At 46.3% G+C, this 12,290-nt stretch overlaps 1 protein-coding gene across 1 annotated transcript in view; it reads right to left on the reverse strand.

The window, feature by feature from the left end:
* Positions 1–12,290, reverse strand: part of SLIT3 (slit guidance ligand 3) — a 636,316-nt gene that overhangs the window by 116,615 nt on the left and 507,411 nt on the right. Inside the window, exons 11-12 of the mRNA XM_019028107.3 lie at positions 7,237–7,308; positions 3,581–3,652 (exon numbers count right to left, since the gene is read on the reverse strand). Coding sequence (XP_018883652.3) covers positions 3,581–3,652; positions 7,237–7,308 — 144 coding nt within the window. The remainder of the gene's footprint in view (positions 1–3,580; positions 3,653–7,236; positions 7,309–12,290) is intronic.

The following is a 12,290-nucleotide window of genomic DNA, read 5'->3' on the forward strand; positions in this document are numbered from 1 at the left end:
TATGGATGTCATGTGATCGATGAGCACTAAATGAATGCTCCTGACTCCCTGGAGGAGAGGTGTAACAACGTAGCTTGCAGCTGTCCATCAGCGGAGGAAATGACAGCCTTTTCCTGCTTTGGGAGGATGGACCTCTGAGCTACAAGGTGAGGGATCTCAGGGCACGATGGCTGGCTGCCCATACAGGATCACCATCTCCACAGATGTCCCAGGAGCCTATGAGCCTGGGTGGGCAGGGGAAGGCAGAGGAGCAAGACCATTCACCCTGAGCTTCCAGTGAGGAGGAAGACAGGTCATTTCTCTAATAATCGAGCTGCTCCCACCCCTGGAGTTGGGATCATGTGCCCAGTGATATGTCCTGTTCTCACCTTGGGTTCTGAGATGCCTCCATGTGGGATATTTCAATTCTAAACATACTTCCTAGTGTCCAAATGGGCACCAACTCACTTCCTAGCAGCCAGTTTTAAGGAGGGAAGCTGACAGATTACCTTGCATCCCCCGAAGACAATAAGGGTTGCTAGTAATAAACAGTAAATGCGTGTTTATACAATGAATGGCCGCAGGAACTGAACGTGTTTAGGATTAATTATAGGGAGACATACTAGCTATTTTCAAACATCTGAAGACAATGATAACAGACTTTTCTAGAAACCATTACTGATGTTTAGTATAAGAAAGAGCTTTCTAACCTTCCAACTAGGCAGTGAGGACTTATCAGAGGAACCATCAGCAAATGAGTGACAGAAGGATTTGTGAGAGCATGCATGAGAGGGATTCTTGTCCTAGCCAGGTAGGAGGCTGTGCTTGGAGCCCTGATGTTCCTTTGAACGCTAAGATTTTGGAACTTAAACTGAAGGGGGTAACTTGTGAGGCTCCAGGGGACCAAGGACAGAATATCATGCTTAGGACAGCTGGGGCTTGTTCCTTGTGGATGCACTTACCGCCGCCTCTAAAAAACGGAGACATTCTCTCCAGAATGGCCAAGAATTTTGGGCATTTGCCCAAAGGAACACACCGAGAAAAGCTCCCAGGAGGCTGGCTGTGTACATACTGGACTGGGCAAGTTTGATAGGATGGCCAAAAAGTCCAGAGGAGTGGGGGAAGATGGGAGGCAGGCAGGAGAACCAACTACAATGTACCCACTTTATTACCGCCAGCATCACAGCAAGTGCTAGAAAGGAAATGTCCAGGGCCACTTCGTGTGGCAGAGGCAGTTCAGCTTTGCGAGTACCCATAATTTGAGAGATGGAATGAGAAGAAAAAATGCAATCCTCTCACAAAGAGCCTCTGACTCAAAGGAGAGAAAATTACTCAGACTACCAGGGTATTCTAATCAGAGCCTTCTTATCAGTGTCTCCAGTCTAACAGGGAGAAGTCCAATCTACAGCAGGCTGAACACTAAATTAGATCGAATCAGGGCCTGCTTTCCAACCACTCAATGGCAGGTCAAAACCCAATGACAGCTACTTGAGTCCCAGTTACTGGTTCTTTCTGGTAAGGCCTGCCTGAGTTGTGTCAACTCTTGGTCTCAAGAGAGGAGAGTTGCTTCCTCTTTACCCCAAGCTACTCGATTCCATCTGCTCAAAATGGTGACAGTAAACTGGAGTTGCCTTCGCGACCCATGCAAAGTCCTGTTAGTTCTATTAACCTCATGGCTGCTATTAGCTTGGAGCTGAGATACACATCTTTTTAAGTATACATGCACTGTGCTAGGCACTGTGATACACATTCTGTGTATCCTTAATGTGTGCAAAGCCATTTTCCTTCCTGCACACACACACACACACACACAGATTATAAAAGGAAAATCACACCAGCTTGGTGGAACACAACACTGCCAAATCCACCTCAAGGTGGATACTACTGATACTCTTCTTTCAAGGGATTAATAGCTACAGTTAACTAGCCTTATGGTGGCAGTTATAATGTACAGTTTCTTTGCTACAAGCAAAGAATACCATCTGTGAAACACCCAGCTCCCTGCAGAGCCCTGGCCTGTCATTCTAACACATAGCCTTAAAAGCCCACCAAAGGCTGGGACCGTTGAACAGGAATTTGCCCACACAGACACACACAGAGTGGGGCAGACAGGAAGGCAGAGATGGGGGAGATGCAGAGAAAGAGAGACTTTTCTCTCTCTTGCTTTCAGCTTCACTGAAACAAACCTGGTTGCTGGTATGACAGATCTGCTCCCTGGAAACTTGCTGGGCATCGCATGCCTACATAATTCACATTAGTGTGTGTTCTGGGAGAATCTGTCCAGAGCTGAGTCTTAAAGGACATGGGAAGGGTAGAGGAAAGATGTAAGAAAGGGCTGGAGGAAAAGTCTCACTTCCTCTTTCTTGAAGAGTCCCTGGGCATCAACCACATAAGATGTGTCCCTTGTTCCTCTCTCCTTCTTTGCTCTTGTGCCTGTCACCCCTTTAGAGCCCCAGCTTGAGTCCTGGCCCACAAACCCATGCTGTGGGTCCTCTGAACTTTACGTAGGAGGCGGGGAGGTGCCAGGCCTCTTCCTCACTGCCTGTGACTTGGAGGTGATTTTAAAAAGACACACACACACACACACGCACACACACACCTGCACATCTCTGCAAACATACATCATGTGCTATTCAGAGGGCTGGGAGGTTTCTGAATGAAGGGCATGGCCATGTAGATTCTTTTCCAGTTTCCATACCTATTCTGCTGTGTGACTGGGGGAGAGTCATGTATCTCTCCGAGACTTGGTCTTCTCCACTGCTTAAAGGATACTCAAGATCAGTTCCTAATACCCAGAAGAACTGTAATGGTGACAGAGCAAACGTGCACATGCACGCACACACACACACACTCCCACACCCATGGTACATGTGTGTAGATGCTATAGCTGCCTTGTCACAAATCAGAGATGATTTTACCAGCACAAAAATTAAACTATACTATGAGCTAAATTCTTTTCCTTCCTTCTCCACATCAGAGTTCAATTATCTTCTTCAAACATTTAAGCTCAAATGACCAGAATGAAATAAATGCAAACAAATAATCCCTGAGCTTAAAATTCGAAGCAACAACCCTTCCTTTAAATTAGGTAAACACTCCCCTCCACCCTGTCTTTCCCAGATGGAGTCACATTGGTGACTGATTATGCTCCTCTCGAATTATTCCCCCCGCCCCGACCCCTCTTCAAGGTCACATGTCCATCAGCAGCTGTGTCTCAGCTTTAGTACTGGAATTTGGTGTGTGAATGTTTTAGTTCCTTACATTCTTAGCACACTACTGAAAAATGTTTTTCTTTTTGTTGGATTTGACTCTTTCCTAATCTCTATCCCCAAACCCTGTGCTTAGTATCTTCATGCCTGGGCCAGGGCCCTCGGCTGTATCATTTGGGTTTATGCACACTGACCTCGGTCTTCCTCTGCCCGCTCGCTGACTCTCCTTTCATAAAAATAGGAAATGGAGGTGAAGTGTGGACAGCTCAAACATTTTTTTCTCTTTTGTCTGCAGAAAGTCAAAAGAACTCTCCAGAGCATGGCTCAACGTTTTCAGGTGGGAGCCTTCCGACAGTACCAAAGACACCAACAGTGACAAGGTTCCTACTCACAGCAGCTGTAGGGACACCAGCCCATCAAACAGTCCCTTGGCAATCTCGGTGATCTTGTTCCCATAGAGGACCCTGAAAGAGAGAAGGAGAAGACAGCAATCACTACGGATGTGAGGCCACCAGAACCCAGTCCTGCAGGAAGCCATCACCTCGGCCAGTTCTGGGTATGAGATCTCAGGACAACCCCTTCCATGGCCTGCCTAATCCCTTCTCATCAGCGACACAGAGGCAGCCAAGAGCAGCCAGGGGCTGGAAGGGCAGGTTGTCTGGGAGGTGAGTAGAAATGGGCTCTATCCTGCTCCATTCCTGGGCAACCTAGCCCAATACATAATCCCCAACAGGAAGAAGCGGTCTCTTTGTGGTATCTCCCTAAGCTGCTAATATGACTCACACCCTGGCAATAAATACACTGTGTGGGAGACTGGCCCTGTGTCTTCAATGGGTATTGATCAGCTTGAGCCCAGCCTACAGGACGTTTCCTTTTAATATCCCTTTGCATCTTAGGAATTCCTAAGCTGAGTCATTTAATCATCCATCTAGACAGGGCTTTGTGCATCTGGGGTCATCTCCAGATGGTGCAGGGACTGCTGAGTCAAGGACTGGCTCTCGGGAAAAACCAGGGAGCTTTGCTGTCTCACAGTAATGGCAGCTTTTACTTTCTATCCGCTTTTCCTATTCTTTGAGTTCCAGGAACGCAGGAACTCAGAACCCTTTTACCCCTTTCTCTTACGGGCCTCCAGTGACCCTCATACTGGTGTCTCTGATTCATGGGCCTCATCTTTGGTGTCTTGGTGAGGCCTGGGGATGAAGGCTACTGGGTCTCCTACTCCAGCACAGTGCTCAGGGGCGTCTTTATGCCTGGCCCTTGCTGGTGCTCTTCAAAGGCACTAGAGAAGCTCGGCTGGCCTCTCTCTGCTCCCAACCACAGCACGGGCTTTGCTGTCTCTTGGTCCAGCCTCCTCTGTGGCCCAGGGAACTGATCGTAGGGAGAGTTTGGTTGTCTTTCTTAAGTCCTCTCCAGAGCCCTGAAGTGCACTGAATGCATACAATATTCAATTTTCACTTGGATCGCAATCCAGGCTGTAATCCTTCTTTGAGGAGACAAAATATTAGGATGCGGAAATGGTAAATGGGCACGATAAACCAAACCCCCCTTTTCCAGACGCCACTGGGAGTGAAGAGTGAATGTCTCCATCAGCCTACGGGTGTGTTTCATTAATGTTTCAACAAATTAATGACTAAATAAAAGTCAGCATGATAGCTCAGGCACACATTTGTAATTCATATTAATGCCCCACCGCTCACTGTGCCAAATGCAGTAATGTCACTGTCTGCCCGTGTCAGCTGATGTCAGGACTTCTAGTGTAGCAGAAGCCACGGGGCTTGGGGCAAGAGGGGTCCTCACACCACCCGCCATGCCTTGGGATAGCAGGCTTCTGAGCCCAGTGCGTCAAAACCACTCCCTGGCAGGTGGAGGCGGGCTGAGGCTCTCCTGCCTGTGTGGTCTCCTCAGGCATCTAGGTGTACCCCTGTCTGGCTTCCCACCCCAGGTCTTGGCTTGACTACCTTCTTCTTGCCTTTCAGGTCTGAGCTCAAACATCTCTTCCTTGGGAGGTGTCTCTTTAATATTTTAGTTAATGTTTTATATCACCTGTTACCCTATTTTAGTTTCTTCATATCACTTATCTTTATGTCACATTACGTTACTTAAATATGTATTTAATTTTAATTTTTTCTGCCTCCCTCCCCCGCACCTCCCAGCTCCCTTGCATGTAGGCCCCATGAGTGTAGTAACGTTATATGGCTGTTCATGACTGGGTCTCTAGACCCCAAAATAGAAGAGTCTAGCACAATAAATATTTGTTGAATGAATGAATGCACGCACAGGTAAGGGGTAAAGGCTCTCCAGCCCTTTACCTTGGCTGCTCCTGAGCTGGGATCGGGTGTGCTTGTGTTCAACTGTAAGCTCTGTCAGGCCAAGGATCCTGTGTGTACAGTTCACTGCCATACTCACAGTGCCTATAATACTGCCAGTACACAGTAGGCATCTACTGCATGAATGAATGAATAAATCGGGAGTGAGAGGTGCTTCACTTAAACAATGCTCACATATATTTCAGAATCGGGCAGCAGCATGCCAATTTCATGTTTGGCAACTAGATTTTGAATTCCTTTTCCTACGAGACAGGAAGCACCTCACTGTCCTCAGACTGTCTCCAAATCCTGGCTGAGGGAAACCAGACAAGGGAAGAGAGAGGGTGGGGGCAGAGAAAGGATCCTGGTGGCAGACGGCTCCTCTCCCTTCTCCTCTGTGATCTTCAGCACAAGCAGACACTAATCTCACACATGGTCCCATCTTTGATATCCCAGCCAGATGTTCTATTCGATAAATGAAACTAATTTACTCTGCAAGCAGCAGGCAACAGCTGAATCTGAGACTTCCCAGTCCTCATCCCCTTCCCAGTGGGATGGGGCCAGGTGGGGGGAATATGTGCATCTGGTTACCTGCCCACTCATAAATTAGGTAAACAGGTTGCATAGCTGCACGGAGAGGCAAAATATAGACAGACTGATCAAGAGTGTGGGTTCTGGAGCCAGACAGCATGGGTTCAAATCTTGCCTTTCCTACCTGTTACTGTGGACTTTGGATAAGTTACATTTTAGAATAAGTAAATGGTTGAACAAAACAAGATTTTTTTTTTGACATACTAACTCTGTGCCAAACACAGTTTGTGGTACTAGGGATACATCCGTGAACAAAACAGATAATAATCCCTGTCTCGGTGGAGCTTAGATTGTCTGAGTTCTTCAGCTGTAAAAATGAGATGACAATATATTTTATATTTTAGGTTGTGGTGAGGACTAAACTTGACAGACTCCTAGAACAGTACCTGGTACCCAGTCAATGCTCAGTAAACACTACTAATTACTGTTTTACTGTACATATGATCATCATTGGATGTGTTAGGAGGGAATGGGATCACCGTCCCCATCCTGCCTACTAAGAAGCATCCATAGAAGGCTCAAGTGACTTCCCTATGCCACACATGAGTGACTGACAGAATGAGGACATTCTATACCTTCCTGCCGGCAGGGGTCTTGGAACCCCTGGTGGGTGAAGCTTTGGTTCCAACCAGTGGGCTGCCTGTGGGTTTCAAAATCAAAGACAGGAAGGGCTATAGGATGGGGTGGATGTTTTCTTAGGACAATGGCCACGAGGGTGGTCTGGAGAGAAAGCCTGAAAATCAGCAGAAGAAAATGAGCTCTTCCCTTGGCAAGGCCACGCGGTAATAAACACGCATCACCATCTCTCCTTACACCAGAAAGATAGCGCTGCGGTGGCATGTGGGGTGGGAGGAGGACGTGGGGTGGGAGGGGGACGTGAGGTTGGAGTAGAAGATGCATTCGAATTAGAAGCCAATAACTGGGAAAGCTGCTAGGCGCTTAATCAATAAAAATAATGCATTTGGGTTGTAGAAATATTCCCCAAGATCAATTTCCCCTGAAGAAATATTTGTTTCTTTTACCAGGTTGCCACAAGTGTGTAAGGGAACATAAAGTCTTGATAAACACCTCCTGAAAAATATGGTTGCGTCTCTCTTCCCTCCAGCGCCCCCCCTCCCCTCACCTCAGGCCCCAACTCGGGCCCCACTTACAGCGATGTGAGTGATTTCAGGCCCTGGAAGGCATCTGGAGCAATATCCGATATCTGATTCTTGCTGATGTCTCTGAAAACGTTAACGGTAAAGTCTGAGAACATGGCTCAAAGGTGCGATAACGGTCACTCCTAAGTGTGAATCAAGCATTTCAGACATTCAAAATGGTAAGGATTAATCAATCAATCAAGCAATTCATTTATTCATAGTGCAAGAGAAGGAGCTTAAAGAGCCTTCAGTTCAACTACCTCATGATAAAGTGCACCACATTTACATCACTCTTCTTGGTTTTCAAAGAATACTCACCCGTGGCATCTTCATCGGGACACGAGGCTGTGAACATGTGAACCATCACTTTGTAGGTGGAAAATTGAGCCCAGTCAAATTAGGGCCTTACGTTTCATTACCAAGCAATTAACGGCACAGATGAAACAGGAACCGGCTTCACCCAACCAACCACAAGCCAGGGTTCCTGTAGGCATCATCTTCTTGCCTCATGCCTCAGCAGCTGCTCATTTTTCTCCCAGAAAGTCCAGAGTCATTTCACCTCCCCAGTGACTTTTCCTCCCTGACCTGAAAGGAGGTTTTGAGCAGTGACTTAAGTCTCTGTCTGGTCTGGTGCAAGCTCTAGGCTGTGTGATGTAAGCACATCCTGGGATTCTCAGGGGACGCCTTGGAGATGTGGGCTTGTCACTGGCTGGCAGTGTGTTCCTCATCTGGGAGCAAGTCCAGGGCATAAGAATGTCCCAGGCTTTGGATAATGAGAGCAAGAGGGATGCTGTGGGCCAGGAGGATTCTATTAATGCTAGGCCCGGGGCCTGGGGCAGCTAACCTGGCTTTGCAGGTGCAAAGGAATCTCCTCGACCCTGGCTCCTTCCCAGAGGCCCTGAGGCTGCTCAATTACGGGCATCCCAGTGACTTCTGAGAACCTGGACACCAGCTCTTGCTAATGGCCCTTCACTGAGGGGAAATTCTTTCTCTTAGAGTCATTAGCTCAGGGATGGCCTCTGGGATCCTGTCACCGGAAGGAGAGATGCTCCAATTTCCTGCGACATCAAACCTCTCCAGTTCTTTTTCTTTAACAAAATAAATAAATGGGTCTTTGCTTTTGTGCAGAAGTGGGAGAGCTGGGATCTTGGAAGGTCAACAAGGAGGTGAAGAGAGAATGTGGAGAAAAAAAAGCACAACAGAGCAGATTCTTAAGCAATTGACTCCAGCGAAGCCAGACACTCCAGCCTCTTAAGCACATGCAGTGGGAATCTCTCTGAGCCTGTTTCCTTCCTTCTTCTAATAGATTTCAAAAGAACCATGCCACAACCTTTGCCGAGGCTTCTACTTCCTCCCCTCCCTGCCTCCAAAGCCTGTACTTTGAACGATATTTCACAGATTAAGGCTCTTCGGCACAGCTGTCTAGTTTATCCCTTTAGCTGGCGAAATCACCTCCGACAAATCCGCAGATTGCGCTCACAAACTCGTCAGCTTACACTGGGCTTTTCTTCCGCGCTCCGGTTTTGTTTAAGGGTCTTAACAAGCAAATACTCTGGATTATCCTAATCTCACTTGCCCTCAGCATGGCTGCCTATGCAAAGCATTCCAGACAAATACGAAGGATCTGTTTAGACTGGACTAGCGGGAAGGCCTGTGTTGTCTTTTTTCCCCCCGATTATGAATTGTCCCTTCAAGGTGCTGAGACCTCTAGTTGCAAGAGGAAGCTATGTGGCCAGCACAGAAACCCTCTGCTTTAGCTCTGGGAGGGCAAACTGGTTTTCAGTCCACAACTAGACTTCTGGACCCATCTCTCCCTACAGTATGAGGTGAGATGCCCCACGGTTTGGAGGTGATGGAGAGTGGGAATTGGAGAAGTGACAGACAGTTTAACTGGGAATTGACCTTGGTCACTTTGTCTTTTTTTTTTATTATTATAAAAACTGCATATTTAGGCTGGTTCAAAGGTAGTGAGTTCTCTCAATGGATTGTTCACAGTCAGTTACAGATCAAACTCCTTGTTCTACTCTTTCCTCCTTTTTCACTACTGTACTCAACTAGTCTTTTAAAAATGTATACATATTTGGTGTGCAACACAATGTTTTGATATATGCTTTCATTGTGGAATAGCTAAGTCAAGCTACTTAACCTATGCATTACCTCACATGCTTATCATTTATTTGTGGTAAGAACACTTAAAATCTACTCTCTGAGCTATTTTCAAGTATACAATACATTGTTGTTAACTACATTCACCGTGTTGTATAACACAATGGATCTCTTGAACTTACTTCTCCTGTCTACCTGAAATTTTGCACCCTTTGACGAACATCTGTGTCATCTTCATCTCCACCCCACCCTCACCCCACCGGCCTCTGAACATCACCATTCTACTTTCTGCTTCTAAGAGTTTGGCTTTGTTTAGATTCCATGTATAAGTGAGAACATTTGGCACACTGCGTCTTAATTCTTAATTCTGCAAGAAGGAAACAGCAGCCCTGAGAGGTGAAGTACCTGGAGCCATAAGTGACTGGACACAGCCATTTGGGCACAGAGCAAGCATCTCAAGTCTCCTATCAGCTCAAAGCCCCCTCTGCTATTTTGTTGTGATGGAGGCACAACGCAGGGCACTGAGCTGGAAGGCAGATGGGAGATGGCTCCAGCTGCCCACTGACCTCCATGCATGACCCTGTCCCTAGCCACAGCAGCTGCTCCTAGAACTGATTCTGGGCACTGGGATGACTCTTGACCAGTGCTTCTCAAACCTCAAGAGGGTGTAGATTAAAAATGCACTCCAGAGAGTCTGATTTGTAGGCTGGGGGTTGGGGCTACGAATCTGTATATGTAACACAGCTCCAGGTGATTCCATGTAGGTGGTCCCTAGGGTCATATACTTCAGGCCGCAATGTTTTAGAAAATGGTCTCAGACCCACGTTGGTCCTCTGGGGCTTACAAACTGGATGACCAAGAAGGGGTAGCTTTTCCAGACTGTTCAGAATAGAGGTGGCAAATTCAAGTGCCTACAAAGGTCATGCAGGGAATATAAGTGTGAGATATTAGGAAGTCTTGGAGCTTGTGGAATGAGTTGCTCTGCCTAAGAGCATGTAAGAGAAAAGAATTCCCAACACCCCATTCTGGCACAATAATAGATAGCCCAGGTGTCAGGCCTACCAGTCAGTTAACCAAATTTGCAAGACCGAAGGGCTGTCTCCAGTGCTTTCTACTGCTTCTCTGCTTTGATACAGGTTGAGTATCCCTAATCCAAAAATCCAAAATCTGAAATGCTCCAAAATCTGAAACTTTCTGAGCACTGACATGACGTCACAAGTGGAAAATTCCACACCTGACCTCATGTGACTGATGGATTGCAGTCAAAACTTCATATCATGCACAAAATTATTAAAAACTTTGTATAAATTACCTTCAGCCTATGTGTGTGAGGTATATATGAAACACAAATGAGTTTCATATTTAGACTTGGCTTCCATTCTCAAGATATCTCATTATGTATGTGAAAATATTCCAAACTTTGAAAAATTCAGAACTCTGAAATGCTTTTGGCCCCAAGCATTTTGGATAAGGAATACTCAACCTTTTAGTTTGTACTTGGAATGTTTTTTATACGAAGGTAACCACTAGGAATAGGCAGAGACAAAGCCATTCATTCAGAGAGAATTCTTTTTTTTCTCTCCCCCCTCCCCTTTTTTCTTTTCTTTTTTGGTAAGAGATAAGAGCAGGATGTGGTTCAGTCACAGTTGAGGGGGAAACTTCCTCCTGTTAGATATTAGGGATAAACTGGTCATGTATATTTAGGAAAAATTAGGGTTTTGAAATCCATTCTCACCAGGGACCCTACCTCTCCCAAACCATTGATGGCACTTCAGTCTAGGTTTCTGAAGTTCCATTAGTCGAACATTTTTAAGTGTGCTCTCTTCTCTATTGCCATCCTCTTGGGGGAAAAAAAGGGCATCATAATAAATATCAGTAGCATCATAAGTGATCAAAAATTAAATTCACTTTCCAGGTCGTGACTGAGAAGGTCTTATGAATTTTGAATGCACAGATCATGGCAAGTCCAATAGGTTGGAGAAGGAACAGTAAAACATAGTCAAGCTTTAAATTACCTGGACTTCACAAAAAATTAGAGCAGTAACTTAAATCATGTAGGAGATATAGGTTGGGGCAGTGACTGAACTTGTCATTTTTCACTGAAATTACTATCTGGCTGCATAATCAAGCTGAGCTTTAAAAATGAATTGGTGGGGGGGATGCATGGAGAGCGGGCTGGGGAAGCAGGGACACCAGGAGATTAATGGCCCGAGGTTTTAAATATTAAGGCCTATATTTATACAGCTCCTCCAGCAGGAATGCTGCCAAGAGGAGGGAAGAAGTACGTGCTTCGAGCTGCCTCATTATGTTGGTTTCCACTTCTGGAATTGCACCAGAAGAAAAGCTTGTTTGGTTTGGATTTCCAGGGAGATGGGAAGTTGGCTTCCCAAGATCTGAGGGTAAAGCCTACCAATGCCACTGTTTCGCAGGGATATTTATTTTTAACATAAAAGAAATCAGCAGACACTTAACCTCTTTAATGTGGGCCCTCCCACTCAAGGGAAAGCAATGAATCAGCCTCGTGTGGAAGGAAGAAGCAGGACCGAGTCCATGCATATTTCTACCTGACTCTCTCTTTCCTCTGTGGGAGGTTGAGGTGTGGGGGGGATGCGAAAAGAGTAAGTGGAATGAAAACAGCAACTCGGTTACTGGGCTCTACTAAATGATTTCTTAGCCTCAAAAAGGGAAGGAGTATCTGTGCAGAATTTTAATACCTGTGATGGCAATGGTTGGGCTGTTTCTGAATCCTACTGTCCTCCCTGCAGAGCCCCCAGCTCTGAGTGACTCACAGAGCAGTGCTCAAGGTCATCATGGGATGGGGAAGAATGATGACATTGTCACATGGTGGGGATGAGGGCGGTGATGCAATGGTGCCGTCCAAGCTGCTGTGGTGAGGGAGCAACAGCAGGGTTGGTGTCACCCGGCACTGATGTAATGCAGTGGTGGAGTGATGTGACTTA

This window comes from Gorilla gorilla, chromosome 4 (genome assembly GCF_029281585.2).
Source record: "Gorilla gorilla gorilla isolate KB3781 chromosome 4, NHGRI_mGorGor1-v2.1_pri, whole genome shotgun sequence".
NCBI lineage: Eukaryota > Metazoa > Chordata > Mammalia > Primates > Hominidae > Gorilla > Gorilla gorilla.